This window comes from Dermochelys coriacea, chromosome 3 (genome assembly GCF_009764565.3).
Source record: "Dermochelys coriacea isolate rDerCor1 chromosome 3, rDerCor1.pri.v4, whole genome shotgun sequence".
Taxonomy (NCBI): Eukaryota; Metazoa; Chordata; order Testudines; family Dermochelyidae; genus Dermochelys; species Dermochelys coriacea.
The window spans coordinates 87144202-87162270 of record NC_050070.1 but is presented as its reverse complement, the minus strand read 5'-3'; the positions used below and the strand labels follow the sequence as shown (position 1 = coordinate 87162270).

At 39.6% G+C, this 18069-nt stretch overlaps 2 protein-coding genes across 4 annotated transcripts in view; one reads left to right on the top strand and one right to left on the bottom strand.

Moving 5' to 3' along the window:
• The window catches only part of TUBE1 (tubulin epsilon 1), a 29092-nt gene extending 24295 nt beyond the window's left edge, over positions 1–4797 (top strand). For 2 of the 3 annotated variants that reach the window (XM_043510854.1, XM_043510856.1), the window contains one exon: positions 3072–4701. In XM_043510854.1, the coding sequence (XP_043366789.1) occupies positions 3072–3230 (159 nt within the window). In that variant the 3' untranslated portion in view covers positions 3231–4701. Of the gene's footprint in view, positions 1–3071 lie in introns of all 3 variants that reach the window. The other variant, XM_038395574.2, reaches the window with a different exon arrangement.
• CCN6 (cellular communication network factor 6) lies at positions 18–16368 on the bottom strand. The gene is given in 6 exon segments (XM_043510857.1): positions 18–5604; positions 5940–6133; positions 9695–9937; positions 10428–10711; positions 14065–14150; positions 14153–16368. Coding segments are annotated over 6 exon segments (1200 nt in total). The 5' UTR covers positions 14264–16368; the 3' UTR covers positions 18–5322.
• Between the last annotated feature and the right edge of the window lie 1701 nt (positions 16369–18069).

The following is an 18069-nucleotide window of genomic DNA, read 5'->3' as shown; positions in this document are numbered from 1 at the left end:
AGTATAACATCCCAGTGTACTTTAAAGTAGCAGTAGTCTCTTCCAAAAATTTTTTTTTGAGAAGTGGAGAAAAGCAAATTTCAGTGCAAGTTGTAACAAAGAAGATATTGCTTTAATACAGATACAATAGACTTTGCACTCCGAATGCAAAGCAGTATTGGGAACCAATACTTTTCTGATAACAATGCGTTACTTTTTTTTTATTATTATTATTAGTATTCCTCTACGAACAGAATGAGTGTCTTGATAACACATCTGTTTGAATTGCACCCTACCGGTATAGCTGAGAGCATGCTACAAAAGTGTAGCACTTCTAAATATACCTAAAAGCACTTTAATTAAGCCTGGCTGTTTGTCATGACAAAGAAACTGGAAAAGCTGCAGCTTTGTCAAAGCAAAAGATAGAAATGTTTACTAAGTTATAGCTCATAGGTTTTTTTTTAATGTTTGTCATTATAAGTCCTGTGCTATTGACCAACAAAAATTGTTTAAAAACCTTTAAGTTTTTAACACCAATACTCTAACTCATTATATCAAACTTGTAAAATCCAATGAAGCTGTCATGTAACACAGACTAAGACTTCAGTTTGTCATGAAAGTCATGGCTGTGGCAAACATACAGCCTTAGCTAAAATGCAGATCCTGTTTAAGTTAACAACTAAAACTAAGTTGGGCAGATAACCCAAAAAAAGACTGAAAGGAAAAGAAACCTATATTGGGTTAACAGGATATTCTAAAACAGTGGCTCTCAACCTTTCCAGACTAATGTGCCCCTTTCAGGAGTCTGACTTGTCTTGTGTACCCCCAAGTTACACCTCACTTAAAAACTACTTGCTTACAAAATCAGACATAAAAATACAAGTGTGTCACAGCACACTTACTGAAAAAATGCTTGCTTTTTCATTTTTACCATATAATTATAAAATAAATCAGTTGGAATATAAATATTGTACTTACATTTCAGTGTATAGTATATAGAGCACTATAAACAAGTCATTGTCTGTATGAAATTTTAGTTTTTGCTGACTTCACTAGTGCTTTTTATGTAGCCTGTTGTAAAACCAGCAAATATCTAGATGAGTTGATGCACTCCCCTGGAAGACCACTGCACACCCCAGGGATATGTGTACCCCTTGTTGAGAACCACTGTTCTAAAACATTTTTGGAAGTTCAGAGGGAACCTAAAAAGTGGGAAGATTAACTTTAGGGCATGCCTACACTATAGGTGCTAGAGCTGTTGATGCTTCCTATGTGGACTGAAGGAGGTTTTCTTTTAATATAAATGATCCACCTCCCAGTGCTCAAGCAGCTATATGAATGTAGTTCCATTTACACTGGGGAGTTAAATCAGCTTAACAATGGCGCTCCGGGTTTGAATTTTTCATATACCTGAGCAAGGTAGCTAGGTTGTAGTTAGCTGCATTTTAAGTGTAGTCTAGGCTAAACCCTAATGTCAGTGAATTCCAGACACCGCAGCGCACCACAACAAAGCCACAATTATCTGCCTGCCTGCTTTGATGGGCCCTCTAAAGGTTGGTGGTAGATAAATATAAGCACTGACTTTCTAGCTTGGGGGAGTCATCATTGTGCCCTCCCAATCCTGGGCTTCTCCAAGGGCCAGAGAGGCCCTCAGCATAATGTAGGCAGCCCTGAGGGCTTGTCTAAATTACAGCAGCTTCCCCAGATTATCCTATGGACTGCAGCGCTGCCCAGAATTTCTGCATCATACAGCACTGCTCCACCCACCCCCAGACTACACCAAAACTTTCAAGGGAAGTCACGGGAGGCCGTGTTTCCCAGACAGAACCAGGATTATTAGGGCTTCTTTATGTGCTGTGGTCCTTTTGCCTGTCACAAATGGGCTGGATGAGGGCCTTGCCCAAGGTTCAAGATGCGGTCTGTAAAGTAGCCAGGATTTAAGCCCTTAAAGGCTTTTGAAAATAATAGCATTGCGAACCACCTGCCACTTCAGAAGCAGCCAACAGTCAGTCAAACCAAGGAGTAAAAATGCTGCTGCATTCTGAAAAGTGGCAAATAGTTGAGAAGCTCTGCTGTAAACTCTACTAATCAGGAATTACAATAATAAAGCACTTATTGCCTTCATTCCATTACTACCTCGATAACTTGCGACACTGGAAAAAACATTTTTTGAACCGCAACTGGCATGCGGCTTTCAATATACAGGGCTTGGTCAGAAGTGACACTAAAGGCTTGCCTACACTGTGCGGAATATTGGGGCATGAATTGCATAGTGTACCAAAGTGTTTCGCACTAACTGCCCCATATGGATGCTGCTGGCCAAACAAGTTTGTTCCCTAACTTTTAGGACTATATTAACGTGAACTAGATACTTCTTAAGTTCATGCCAGCAACATCCCAACTCTTTGTGTGTGCAACTCTTTGGTATGTTCTGCAATTCACACCCCCTAATAGTCCACACTGTGGTGCAGTGTAGACAGAGCCTAAGATTCTTAACTATGTATTGGGAAATCCTTTCACAAAGGAACAAGTCTTCATGATCTTTATTTAGAGTAAGACAGGATGAGGATGAGGTATGTGACTGATCTGGCTGGCAGTATTGTTCAAGATCCCCTCCCTACTCACTTAAAGAGAATTAGATCAACCTATCTAGATCACTCAGGGCTGTGAAAAAATTCATGCTCTGAGTGCTGTCGCTAGGTTGACCTAACCCCTGGTGCAGATGCAGCTAGGTCAACGAAAGAATTCTTCCATCAACCTAGCTACTACTTCTCAGACAGGTGGATTAACTACATCAATGGAAAAACCCCTTCCATTGATGAGGGAAAAGTCTGTAGCAGCACAGCTATGGCACTGTAGTTGTGTCGCTGTGGCAGCTGTAGTGTGGGCATGCCCCAGAATATTGCAGCAGGAAGTTGCTAAGTAGCATTTCAGCAAAGGATATAGTGAATCCAGACAGTCTTTCAATCTATTTGTGATGGTGCTTGTTGTTCCCTTTCAAGGCAGGCTAAACAATAATGTATGTTGAGCTAGATTAACCTGACTCCTTGTGCACAGAAAAGGACATAGTTAATCTGTGTATATTCTTATAGGCTCACCTTCACCATTACTTGCACGTTGATGGGATGGAGCAAAGCTGTTTCTCCGAAGCCATATCATCCTTGTCAGACCTAATAGAGGAGTATAACCAGCTAGATGCCACTAAAGGTGCACCTAGAACAGATCACTCAAGACTGAAGATAGCCATGTAACAGAGGAAGAATTGCTGTTATTTGGAGAACAGCAAACCACCTAAGCTAACTGGATGGTTTGTGAAGCATCTAGGACTAATTATTCCACAGGGAGCCTGGTACTGTCACTCTCCAGGCTGGCCGGGAGTGTTGTATCAAGTGCTCAGCTTGTGGAAAAGGGACCAGCATATATTGCACACTAGCAGAGTAAACAGTGATGACGTCTGCCAGGAGGAGAGAGGGGAGGAATTATAACAGGCCAAAATGGAGTTGGTGAACTCCTTGGACCAACTTAAGCTAAATTAAATTGATCCCTGCTTTGGAGAAAAGAGTCCCCTTTGGTATAAGATACACGAGGGAAGGGAAATCCTACATTCCCTTTTCTCCAACGAAAGGAGGCATCTAGTGAGTCTTGTTTCTGAAGTTCCTAATATCCTAGAAAATTTATTTCCAAAATGACGGTCTAAGATGTGTCACTATTCACAACTTGCTTTGTCATTGTATTTAGATGTAATTGAACTAAAATTTTCCAAGTTGATATCAAAACTGGCAATATCAAGAATAATTTGGCAAAATGAATGCATCAAATACAATACTAATATATTGTATAATTCACCTTTCATGAACTGTAGGTTGCATTAATGTTGGTTTATGTACTGATCAGGATAAGAGGCTAGCATAGTATGCTGCCTCTTTATCCAATAACTGATCATATGTACATATGATATGGATTGTTTGGAGAATGAAGATTATATTCTTAAAAGAACCTAATTAAAATAGAAGCATATTTTAAATTAAAGAGATTTTTATATTATGATCAGATTATATTTATAAACAGTTGTCTTAATAACGCCTACGTTTTTGCAGAATAAAATATACAGATATTCAGAATTTGCCAACCTGACTCTTTTGTCTTAAAACTGCATTAAGCCACTAATGGACCCATAAAGTGACTTTTTTTTTTAATTAAAAGTTTCTTTCAAGAGAGCTCCGGTGGCAGTATGACCAGACACAATAGTATTAGTTCTAATTTTCAGTGTATGAGGCCAGAAATACACAAGACAAATATTTGTTGAGGCAATTCTTATTAGGTTGAAAGCATTTTGAAAGTCACTCCGGTGAAACAACTTACCCATAGAACACTATAAATGTGCTTGGCACTTAGACAAAAAACATAGGGTAAAATCCTATCCCGGTTGAAGTCACCGGGAGTTTTGCCATAGACTTCAGTGAGACCAGGACTTCACCCATGGTCCCTACTCAAAGGATCTTGCAGTCTAGGTTAAATAAGATACAAAATAGCATGAAGAGAGAACAGAAATGAAAGCGAGACCAATATAAGATCACTAGGTTACTTTTCACTGTATACGTAGTGTTTGTTTTTGTTTTTGTTAGCATGTCGTGTGGGGGAAAATAATGAAATGGCAAATTGTATACATTTAAAATTAAAACCTAGAAAAATGGTTCACTGGGGATGAAGTGAACTAACCTATACCTTGACAAATGTTTTCATTTGTACCTGTGCAAATATAATGTTTCTTATTCACTGCATTTGGAGAAATGTAAAATATAAGAATTGGTGAACAAACCAAACTGAGCTTAAAATTTATTTGTAGTTGTATGTTACAATATGTAATTTTTTTTTCTAACTCACAAAAGATCAATCTTTTTTTCTAATGGTGTGTCAGTGTAGCTGTAAGAATATCCGTCTTGGATCAAGAATGATAGATCAGATATTACAGCAAAAAAAGTTAAGATTCCTTTTTCTACTAAGTTATTTGGATGTTTAATTTAAACCTACATGTTTGCTGAAGATGAAGGAAGACGCCTATTTCTAGGAGTTTTTTGTGTATATATGGAACAAATTCACCTCTGCATTCCTGTGGAATTTTTTTAAATTACAAAAGTTTTCCCTCCATGATTGCCCCTATGTTAGCTAGACTTGTACCTCAATTGTTTTACATACATAGATGTTCTTAAACCATGTTCTCAGGGTATTTAACAGAAGAATGCCAACAAGTTTGGTTTCAGTGGAAGGGTCTTCTCTTTAGCTAACTCTTCAAACTATGAGCATGCTGCCATCCTGATGATGCACTGCTGTCCATGGTGTAAGTTATAATAACTTGAGTCCAGAAAATATATCTCCTGGATCACTACAAATCCTCTGACAAACACAAGATGTGATCCACATCATCTTCCACTTAAAGGAGCCTTCTTTGGGGCAGTCAAACTTTACAATGATCATTTTGGATTTGTTAGGTATGCAACATCTCTTGTCCAGACACACACCACAGAAAGTAGGTTTGTAGCTTTGTGTGCTTGAGCATCCAGAAAAGGCTAGCTTCTCTGCTTTGGGAGGCTGGAATGTTGGCTGACATGTTTTTCCTTTTGGAATCTTAAATGTAAAACAAAACAAAGCTTGAAACTTCACATGAAAAAGCCAATAGAATGAACAAACAAAAGTTCTTATGCATTTAAATAGTGATAGCATTTGAAACACAATTTTTTTTAAAGCTGTCTTACTTTTCTTTGTACCAGTCGGAGACTGAGATTTATTTTTTTTAAAGTAATAAAACAGCAGGCTACCAGTCATAATCCTCATATTTGTGGCTTTCTTTAAAATTATACTTCTGTAGTTCACTGCTACATGATAGAGACAAGATCAATCTTGTATTTCAGGAAGGCTCACGTATCGGAGATAATGGAAAGCCACTTTGTACCACAGTTTACCTTTATAGTCTTCAATATATTGATCTGACAAGGTTGAATGAAACACAGCCTCTCTTCTTTTCTCATTTCACATTTACTGTTTTCATTGGTCACTCTGTTGGATATACCTATGCCACAGGTTCTGGAACAAGGTGTCCAAGAAGTTGCCTGTACTAAGCACTTCTCCTTCAAAACAAGTGGTAGACTTCTGTAAACTGAGAGACAGAGCAATATATTATAGGCTATTTTTAAAAGTTGTGTGTAAAGTAGCATTAATTGAAAGCAATTAGCATTTGATTTCTGTTCATGTGGTTTTTCTCGTAGGTAGATCTAAAAATCTGAGGCTGAGATGTGCAAAGCTGCCTAAGAAATTTGGACACCCATTTCCATTAAAATTGGAATTTGACATCCAAATCTCTGAGATGGTTTTGAAAATCTCAGCGTGACTGTGTATTCTATGGCCCTCCAGATTAATGTTATGGGAACCCAAAATCCCTTCTGAAGAACTGTTATGAAACATCCAGAGTAGTGAAGAACACATTTTAAAAACTTCTTGGACTGCAGACCAAGTGTAGCTGTGAAAAGTTATATGAACCTATGTAAATAAATCTTTTGATATGTAACTTTTTTTTTTGTCAGGAATGATTTTTTTCCAGTCATTTCTAAATATCTGATGCTAATAAATCAAATCCCCTACCTAATAGGAGTGCAAATAGGTAAAGATATAAAATAAGATTTTAAAATCACTGTGGCAAATCTTAGTGAAATACTCAAGAAGGGCTCATAGGGTTTGAAATCTGCACATGTAGTTAAGAGGGTAGGGCAGAACTCTGAGGGTACCTGGAAGGTAGACAGCAGGTTAAAGATCTCAGTGCAGGAAGCAAATTAAAAGCCTGGCACAGATCTGCAATAAATAAAGGGAGGTTACATAGTTGCTCATATGTAGTACATTTTCTACGTATGATATAGATACTGTCTTCGTTTAGGAATTAGCTAAATAGAAAATGCTTAAGGAAAGCAAGAATACTGAAAGAACAGTAAAAGCAATAAAATTAAGCTCAGCATTTGCTACCAGCATTAACAGAAGGAAGGAAAGAATTAAAACAATCTTAGAGCTAATAAGCCACTGCATGACTTCATGCAAACTATGCACAAATTGAATTTAAACCATAGATTATTATATTAAGGAGAGAACATCATTTTTTAAACAAATTTTCAGGTTTTCTCTGGGAAAGGGAAAAAGAGCATTTTTCCTACCAAGGATTCCTACTCCATTTTGTTTTTGTCCCTTCCCTCTTCCTCACTTTCCACGTTGTCTCCCTGTTCTTGTTTGGGTCATGTCTCAATCTTAATCAGTATTGTAAAGTGCCATGTACATCTCTGGTGCTTCAGACATAATAAATAAGGCCTCCACATAGTACAGACCTTCAGTTTATTCAGGGAGGGCTAAGTGGTACTTCTCTTCCACGAGCTCTTGCTTCCAGGTTCAAGTGTGGCTGAAGGTGTTTCTATTCAGTTTAAAGTAACTGAAGCTATTCAACCTAGTGCTGGGATGCTATTTTATATCACTTTCCCTCCCTGTCAGCCCAGGAAGTAAAGAAACAAGATGTAGGATTATAGCTACTCCTGGGGGAAATCTGTGCCACTGCACAATGCAGAATTTTGCAGAAATTAATGTTGTGTGTGCAGAATTTCCTTTTTTCCCCCCACAGAAATGGGCTGCAGACATGTTGGCCTCCACTAGGGACCACTGGATCTCGCAGAGCCCAGCTTGCAAATGGAAGACAAGGCTGGGTAAGGGAGAGGGAACTGGAGGATTCCCAGCAGGTGCATTTCCCAACGTTCCCTGAAGAAAGGAGGTGGCGTGCAGGAAACTCTGTGCAATCCTGGGATGTAGCATCAGGTTGTTTCTCCCTCTGGATCCCTAGGCTCTAGGAGGGTAGGGGTTGAGAGTATCTGAGCTACGGGGGGGCCTGCAGCTGGCCTTTGGAGGGTAGGAGGTGTGCATGCCTGGGCTGGAGGCACCCCATGCTGGGCTCTGAGAGGAGAGGGACGTGAGTGTCTGGCCCTCTGGCTGGGCTCTGGGGGGTAGGGGCAGAGAAACAACTGTGTTGTCGTAGGGGTTTCTTTAACTCTCTAGTCCTAGGGGAATTTTTGTGCATCTGTATTGTTACAGACATAATTGCTCACAGGTATTTTGAAATAAATTACCAAAATAATTGAAATAGGTGTGATTATATTGTGTTGTTTTGACAAAATGTGAAGAATTCTGCAGAATTTTAAAATACTATGTGCAGAATTTTTAATTTTTTGGCACAGAATTCCTCCAGAAATAGATTTTTAATCCAGGTCCTCAGATGGTCATGCTGAGGGTTAACAATAAATTTAATTCCAGAAGTTAATTTTTGAGTTCATCACTCTGCAGTGATTCATTGTTGGCTTGGGTCTATAAAATCATGGTTTGAAATCTAAGATGAATAGGCATGTGACCCACAAAGTTCATTTTTTAAATCAAAGGAAATTTTTATTTAGATTTAAATGTCTACCAGGAGTTTGTAACCCAAATATTGTAACATCATGGTAATGCATGAAAACCAGAAATGAAACTAGACATGTAAATAAACTTGATTAGTCTATTTGCATTCAACATGTGCAGCATGTGTACCAGCATGTGTAGTAACCAGTGATCTTCCCCATCCCCTGCAAACATGGGGCTGGAGTGTTCAGCCCTGTGAACTGAGAGCCAACTGGGAAGCAGTTGCTTTGTACTTGCTTTCTCATTGTGTTCCACGGTTTATCCAAATTTCTGAAGTCATAGCAAGCACTGAAGTTGCTCTTCATTCTCAGTAAAAATGATTGAAAAGGCACCTTAAAATTTCTATTGTATTAAGGTGCTGGGAAGAAGCAACTTCTTGTTGCTGTGCAGGTATACAAAATTATAATTTCAGTTTATTATTACATTTTAATTGGTTTAAATGATTTGGTATCAGATATTCCAGATGGTTGTCTCTCCTCGGTTAAATTAATAACATTCTCTAAAAGTGTGCAATTCCTTCATTTGAACTCGGTTGCTTTTCTGAATGCCTTTCCTACTGTGTATGGTTTTATTCCCAGCTTTGGATAAATTCTGTAAAAAGGAATTGCTATCCTTCACATCTGGGCTAAGTATCAAATTTACCGTTTTGATGTAGGATGAGTTTCCATTTTTAGGATAGCTTGCATAAGCACTTGAACTTCTTGGAAGCTTGTCCAAACTGAATTCCAGGCTTTGTGAGGTTAACCACCAGTACGTATGTATAAATTTGCTATAGCCTGGGCTGACTCGCTTGCTTGCATGCTCCTTCCTATATATCTGCAATACTTGAATCTGGTTTGTTCTTGAGCCTTGGGCTACCCTTAGTTTTATTTTATTCTCTTCTCATCCTAGAAGCAGAGGATGAATGATTTAACCAGAAAATAGAGATTATAATTTGAATCTGATAATATTGAGTAGTTTAGAAGCCAGAAAATTATAAATTGCTTCATAGTCTTATAGACTGAATCCAAGATAGAGAAAGAGGTTGTTTTTCCCCCCCTTGCAATGATTGAGATTTTGTCAATAAACAACCAGGCTGTTGGAGCCAAATCTAGAATCCTCCATTTTCTATTGATAAGAAGGTCCCTACAAGATGTTGGTAAATAGAATATTGAACCATTTGTTCTTTTTTTTTTAAATAAATGTGTAGTTTAAAAATTTACCATGTACGAAAATAGTTTACCATTCTAGTCATGCACACCTGACATTAATCTGTAGCCTGTTGATTGTAGCTGTTTCTGTTGTCCAGGGCCACAGTTGGAATATCCAGACTTTTTTCTGCCCTTGACCATGACACACTGATTTGCTGCTGCCTTTGAGGTGAACACAGGTGTACATCCAATTGCACCACTAACACAGAGACACTTATAAAGTGGGGTAGGCTGGAAGGCCTGGCCATTGACATAATAGACTCCATTGAGCTCACATCCTACTGCTATCATATCTGAAAATGGTAAAGAGCAAAATTACTAACCCAGCTACAAGCTATAAAATGCAGTTAATGGATACCAAATGGTAAAGCAAGATCATCCTTTCCTACTCCAATTACCTGCAGCGTATACTGCACCCAGTACTTCTATTGATGAAGTTCTGCAGATGTAAGAGGAGAGTTCTGCCCTTTCCCACCCAAACACAACTTTTATCTGTGAGAAATTACACTGATTGGCTGCTTTGTTTCAACCCAGTCACAAATGCATCTATAAATAATGGACCACTTTGACTGGTGTGTAAAATGATGTAGCAGTGACACCCTAAACATACTTATTTACACATAAGTAAATGAGTGAGTGTAAGGAAATCTAAATTGGTATAATTTACAGGCAAGGAACTATGCAGCCCAAACTAAGATGTTTTTTTCTTTTGAGTCGGACTATAAAGAGCCATGCTTATCACCCCCTGAAGTTTCAAGAATAGGACGTGAAAGAGTAACTTACATGCACATATTCCTGTTTCATACCTAGGCCTGTCTGCAGAGTAATCACAGTAAAGCCCTTTGTGAGGGTCACAGGTATCTGCTTCATTACAGATCTCTCCGGCCTGCTTGGCACAGATTTTACAACATCCACAACCATCCTTTACCAGGCTCACTCCAGGGGTGCAGGTTGGCACATGGGGGCATTTGCATGGCCAGTGACAAAATTCTTTACGCTGATGTACCTCACTGGCTTCTGCAGATTTTTCCCCAGGCTTCACTTCTAGTTGTCCATTGCCTTGTGCTCTGCAGAAAAACTTACATATGGTTGGACTTTTGAGAGCTGAGTTACTTTAAGCATGGTTAGTACATAAACTTTAGTAAGGATGAAAGAAGTGAACTTCATAAAGCCACTAAAGCTTTTGTAAAAATTCACAAGATGAAAAAGTGCGGTAGTACATGAGAAACAAAGGACCAAATTCATCACTAAGTTAGCACATTTGGAGTGTTACACCAACAGTGAATCTGACCTACTGTTTATTTCAAAGAAAATTAATCTGTCTCCTCTTTCAACAAAATAAAACTTTTAGTGTAGTTAGAGTCAGGACAAGGTTTTAACTTTGGTATTGTACGGTTTCACACTATTGATGATGTTATACCAAATGTACTCAGCCCTAATCTATAGACTGTATCTGTCAGCCCTACAAATTCACTCTGATATCTGGAAGCCAAGTGATGTTCTTTCTGCCACTTACATTGGCGCAAATATTTGAAAATTTGGCACTCACAGCTTACTTGATAATTGGGTTGTTGGTGTGCGAAGGAACAGAAGACAGGTCACTTTTTCATTGTTGTGTTGGCTTTGCTGTGCTAGTGGCAGGAAAAATGTGTTGTAGGGTGCTGATCTTGCAAACAGGTACACATGTGAGCAGTTCCACTGAGTTTCGTGGATTTGTTCTTGTGCATAAATTTATTCACATGAGTGTTCTCAGGATCCAGGGCTTAAGCAGGAAAGAGATCTTTACAGAATGGCGGCAGCACTGAGATGGCAAGATGGTAGGCTGAGTGACCTAAAGCAAAAGTCCTGTGTATCTCATGATTCTGCATCTACAGAATTCTCCACGCAGTCTAGCTCCTGCTTCAGAATTTAAGTCTTCACTTTAAAGGAAAACTGGTTCTAGCCCGTGATTGAATAGAGAACCTTCCAGAAATGAGCCATTAGTGTTGTTTTCTGAAGTCCACAGTGAGCCTGAAACAATGTTTCTGAGAGCAGAGCATTTCTTCTGTTTATTTCAATGGTGTATTAATGCTCAAACATAATGACAATTTAAATGTCAACCCTAACTATTTCACCAGTCTTAAATAAAAACCTAGACCTTAATGTGCTTATTTAGAAGTGGTGAATAGATTGATATGAGGAAAGGACTCATAGAGCAGCTAGTAGTTCCCATGCTCTAATGGATTTGGGAACAAGGAGTACTAGCAGCTCCACCAGTGTAGCTTAAAGAAACCTGCAACCTTGCCCATTAAGAGGCAGGGAAAGAGAAGATACAGGCATTCCCCACTGACAAAAGTGTCAGCTATTGTGTAGGTGCCAAAAACCTGATCCATCTTTCATATTTTTCTGAGTACCTAAGGACCCAGCTAAATGCTATCAGCTTCTCTCTTTTTCTCCAAACAAATTCTGCAGTTCATTACTGTCCGGTCAGTAAAAACAACCTTTGGCAGTCTATGGAAGACTATTGTACTAGATATATTATTCATTTTCCTTTTTAATTCAATACAAATTCCCATTTTTAAACTGAAAATTGCTGCAGAACTCTGCTTTGCATGCCACAACAACTAGCTGCGTAACTGAGTTCACCATAGGGAATAGGGGATCTTCCTAATGGGGTTTTTCCCCTCTGATTTTCATATTTATAGTAATTTTTCGAGTGATGATAATCATTTTTCAAGCATTCCACCATACTTTGAGGTTTATAAGCTATAAAGTTTTACTGGGTTCCAACATATGGCTTCCATGGTCACTTGACTAGAACAAAAACTATTTTTTAAGATATGCACCTGTTCACAAAATCAACCACTATGGGAACTTAAATATTATTCCATGCCTCACAACAGGCTCTGCAATGTACCAGGCACAGTTTAATAAATGTGGTGTTTTTAATCATTCCATTATTTATTTTCATTCATTCTCCACACAAACATAGTAGTAATATGACAAATCATTAGCTCTTATAACTGATTTTTTTAAGGAACGGCTTTATGTTAACCTTTCAACCAGCCATAAAAATTAGCTTAATCTGTACTTTTGATGCCAGTTGTTACAGCTTTTTAAAGTTTGTGTCTCTGAAAGAAGGATGTGGGGTAAACAGGTGCTCTTAAACATTTATCAGTATAAGTGACTGGATGGTTACTTTAGGAAACTCCCATCAGCACAGCTCAACATTTGCTGAAATCTTTTCCCCCAAAATACTATCTTTCTTGTAAAAATTTGGGTAGGGTCTGAACTACACACTCTGGTATTGTCTGTGTGACTGAAATCACTGAAAAGTATCTGAAATACTGAAATACTGAAAAGTATCTCTTACTTCAAAATGGATCTGTGTGCCCTTAACAGGCTTCCTTCATACGCTGTGGTTCAGCAAATATTGCTTACATTAATGCAGTTATTTAAGCTATTGTATTATAAGTCAGAATGTACTATGAACCTGCAGAGCTCTACCTAAACAAAAACAAAACAAAACAAAGAGAGGACAACTCAGAGGTGTGACGCTTCACAACAAGAAAAACAAATCATGAGAAAACATCCTCTGGTTGAGTTAACTCTGCTGCCACTGAATAACACTGTTTACTTGAAAAATCTTCAACGGTCTATCAAGTTAGGATAAAAATGTAAAGCCTGCCTGTAAAGTTGACAAACCAAATATTTTATGATTCTTCCTTCCCTAGTCTACTATAACAATTGTGTCCACATCACACAAACCCGCGCACATATTTTGCCAATCCTATGGGTAGATTCAAAAAGGAGACCATTGTGTGGAAATCTCTGGATGGGAGGGTGGGTGGTTGGTTGGCTGGTTTTTAAGATTAAGCAAATTATGTATGAGGTAAATAAATTAATACTAAAGCATAATTGTTTTGAAAACTGTCGATGTGGAGATTTAACTTCATCACTAGAAGAGGAAAAAACATATTTACAAGGTATTTTTTAATGGAATTGGACTTTGAAACTGGAGTAAATAGAGCAGAATTTCTTTGTTGTTAAAGCAGTTTAATAACACCAGAGCTCCTTGCTAATGTGTAAAACTAGCTCATGGAGCCCTAGAGCCAGATCACTGCATGTACCTGGAATATGAATGAGGGAAAGATGTTTACTTACATTGTGTCAGACAAGAATTTGCACTCAGAAAAAAGAGAGCGAGAGAGTTGAAGTCACTGAGAATTTAAAATTTTTTAGCAATGAACTGAAGTGAGAGGAAAATATCAAAATTGTGACTGTACAATGAATAAACTGCAAATAAACTTGTACATGGTGGTAAAAAAAATGGCTTCCTATTCTGCACACAGCATTTGCTTGGGTGAATTTTATTTTGTCATGAAGCAAATAAAAGTTTTAACCACTCGAGGGAGAAAAAAAATCTTTCGAGAAAACTTACCTGTTGCATATAAATGATGGTGAGGAGAGTGGGAATGAGGAGCCACTGCATGTTCCTGAAGAGTCAGAAGTGAAAGAGAGAGATAGAGAACAGGCTGAGCTGTGTCAGAGTGAGCACTGTACACAAAGCTCTCCCTTGTCTCCTCTGCAAATCCTTCTTTCCTCAGCACATGCAAAAACGCACACACACATTCATACATTCAAGTGAAATCCTTCACTTCATACATAACTAGTTTCATGCTCAGACTTTCAACTGGTCTCTTTCATTTTTTTGAGCCACTTTCCAGGATATGTTTTCACACTCTGTTCAGTGCCAGAAAGCTGTTCCTGCAGATTCCACCGTCTTAACTGAGGTCAGCTTGGGCAAACTTCTGATTGGCGAAGTTAACTGCTGGGAGCATGTAGGTTTTTTTTTTAACCTTGTATTTAAATCCTTATTGCATGAATGTTATGATCATTTTAAAAGGACAGAGTCCCATTAATATATTTTCTTGAAGCAGTACAAGCAGCGTTCCTCAAATTTAGAGGCCTGGTCTTCTAAAATGCACAATCCCTAATGGGGTCAGACCATAAGAGATGGAAATATCAAAATGTATAGTACATGTTATACAGTGTACCATGCACAATACCAGTGGGCTATTGACTGTTTATTTTGTGGAATAGTGATGAGGAAACTGGCACTCTGATCTGCGCATTTCCATGTGTAGACCAGCTGCCAATGTTTTAATTACTCTGTTTACACTAGAGACTAACAAATTTATTTGAGCATAAGCTTTTGTGAGCTACAGCGAAAGCTCATGCTCAAATAAATGTTAGTCTCTAAGGTGCCACAAGTACTTCTTTTCTTTTTGTGGATACACGGCTGCTACTCTGAAATCTGTTTACACTGTAATCTAATTAAGCATTGTGATGCTGAGTGTCACTGCACCTAACTTTTAAGCACCTAGCAAATCACAGGAACAATACTGCCATCCACAGAGCCTGAGTTAGGAACCTAGGCACCCATACAATGAATGGGGAGAGAACAACTTAGAATGAGATCCACAAAAGCCAGCACACTGCGGGGGGGAGGGGGAGCTGCCTAATGAGAGATGCCCAGCAGAGGGGTATGTCCTAGGCGCCGCCTCTCTGACAGAGATAGGCACCTAAGTCCAGCTTGTAGAGAGGCACCTATCTCTGCTTGAGATATACAAATCCCAAGCAGAGATAGCCATCTAAGTTGCTGGGGGGGGAGGGCCCAATCCAGTAGCCATGCGTGCTCAGGGGCTGCCTAACTCCATACAAAACAGCCAGGAGGGCACCACTCACTTCTGGCCTTTAGCCCAGTGGTTAGGTATTTTCCCAGGATGTGGGAGACTCCCAGTTCAAATCCTCATCAGGCAGAGGAGGCCTTGAACAGCATTCTGCCACTTTTCAGATAAGTGCCCTAACCACTGGGCTACAGAGTCATTCTGATTTTTTTTCTGGCCCAATTAGTATTTAATTATTCAATGATTTAATTGAATTAGAATTAAGACCTACATCAGAATATCCCATAGCTGATTTGGTAGGGCATGCACCTGACAAATCCCTTCTCAGCAGGCAAAGTGGGACTTGAACAAGAGGGGTCTCCCACAGCCTGGGTATACCCCAACTACTGTGTTATAAGGGAGGTCCTACCACATCTGGCTGTTTTGTGCAGAGTTAAGCAGGCTCTGAGCATGCCTACTGACTCTGCTCTTGCCTCCACACACACAGGTGCATCCAAGGTTCTATCTTTCCCCAGTTTGTGTATTGATCTGGGCCTGGGAGATAGGTGTCTGGGTGCCTAGAACAGTGGTCTCCAAACTGGGGTGCAAGATGATCCCAGGGGGTGTGTGGCAGCAGGAGCACCGCCGGACAGCACTCCACTGTTTTTTTTCTTCGGCAGCAGCTCTGCAAGTCCACGGCTGGTGTTCCCCTCTGGCAGCCTGCCTGCAGTAAGTCTTCTGTTCTTCTTCCGTCGGTGGCGCATCTGTGGCAGGCCTTCCGGTCTTCACCTTGGGAGTGCGCAAGCCAAAAAGTTTGGAGACCACTGGCCTAGAGAGAGGCAGAGGCAGAAACATAGATGCATAGGGAACTTTCACTGCAAAAACGTAGGTCCTGAGTGACTTTAGACACCTACAAAGTTAGGCGGAAGCCAAGCAGGTGTTTTGTGGATCGCAGTGGTGCCTAAAAATGGGACTTAGCCACCTAGGTGTCAGGGACCATGGATCTTGAATGCTGATACCCAGGGCTCCCAGGAGCCAGTAAGTTCTAACCTGCCACTCAATGGCCTGTTTAACAGTTGTCAGAATGAATGCATCCGATGAAGTGAGCTGTAGCTCACGAAAGCTTATGCTCTAATAAATTTGTTAGTCTCTAAGGTGCCACAAGTACTCCTTTTCTTTTTGCAAATACAGACTAACACGGCTGCTACTCTGAAACCTGTGAATGCTGACAGAGGACTCCAATCCTGGGATCCAATTGGCTGAACACTGCAGGGTCCTGATTGTTTCCCAGCTTCTATTTAAACCAAGCACAGGGACAGGAAGTTATCCATGCAACTGGGTTGCCCCTACTTAGGATTCCTTCTCCTGCAATACTTGCAGCTACTGCTGAACCATTGGTAGCCTGACCCTGCCTGCCTCCTGACACCTGACTCCTGCCTCCGGACACCTGATTCCTGTCTGACCTCTTGGTATCTGTCCCGGCCTGATTCCTTCTCTGACCATTAGGTCAGACTGCCCACATCCTGGTTGTGACACAAAGTACCCTTTGTGGAGGTCACCCTGACTGCCTAAAATTCTGTAGGACCAGGTCTATACTCAAAAAGTTCTGCTGGATAATAATGTTGATTAGGAGTTTGAGTTGTTATGAAATTTTTAAACAGGCAAAAAGTATTGTTGTGTAGATGCAGTTATACTGGCAACAAATCCTTTTGCTGTACAGTTTATTTAGTTGGAGAACTGGTACAAGCTATATCAACAAAATTGTTTTGCTGCTATAAGCTGCGTTTCCACTAGGGGGCCTGCTGGTATAGTATACCGGAAATCCTTTCAAGTGTAGACAAGGCCTAGGAAGACAAAAGAAATTCTGTTTCATAATCTGACTGAAATCCTCAATGGTTGGTTCTTGGTCTATTTATCCTTCCTCAGTCTGTTCCTTTCAGACAACTACCACCATGCCAAGCTAACTACATTATTATAATATGCTTTATCACCAGACAGGTGCATAGGTAACTGTCCTACTGGCAACTAGCTCAGCTGTGCTCAGGGCCAATCTTAGTTTTTTGGTAGGCTAAACAAAACTAGATTTTAATGGCGTAGTTGAGCTCAGAGATGGGAGAATTTTCTAAAAGCGAATTTTGTTTAGAAAAATGAAAACGTTAGGCTTTCACTTCAAACGCAGTGTATGAACACAATTGTATCTTGTCTTTATTTACATTAGAGAGAAGAGAAGTTACTATTAAGACACAAGCATAAACCAGAAGCCTAGAACTGTCTCATATGGGTAAAAACATAGGCAGCTAAACATCAGCAAGTGAGGGCTTTTTAATCTGAAAGGGCATAAAAACGAGGTGTGATTTTTTTTCTGTGAAGGCCAAAAGGAGCCCAGAGCACACTTGCAACTTGGAGCCCAATGTGGCTTTTTGTTTTGAGTGCCTCTAAGGATGGCACTGGCTTTAGCTCTATCAATAGACATCTTTCAGTTTCAGAGGCAAGATCCATGACATAGGAAAATTGTAGTGTAGAAAGCCAAATCATATTCATTTGATTAGGTGGTCATGGCTTATCAAGCAGCATCTCATGTAACTGTCATTTGACAGTGGATGGCAGTACTTAGAAACAGGTTTGCAGTTCTGTTTCTAATAGAACAGTGGTTTTTCAACCTTTTTTTATTTGCAGACCTCGAAAAAATTTTTAATTGAGGTGTGGACTCCTTTGGAAATCTTAGACATAGTCTGCAGACCCGCAAGGGTCCATGGACCACAGGTTGAAAACCACTG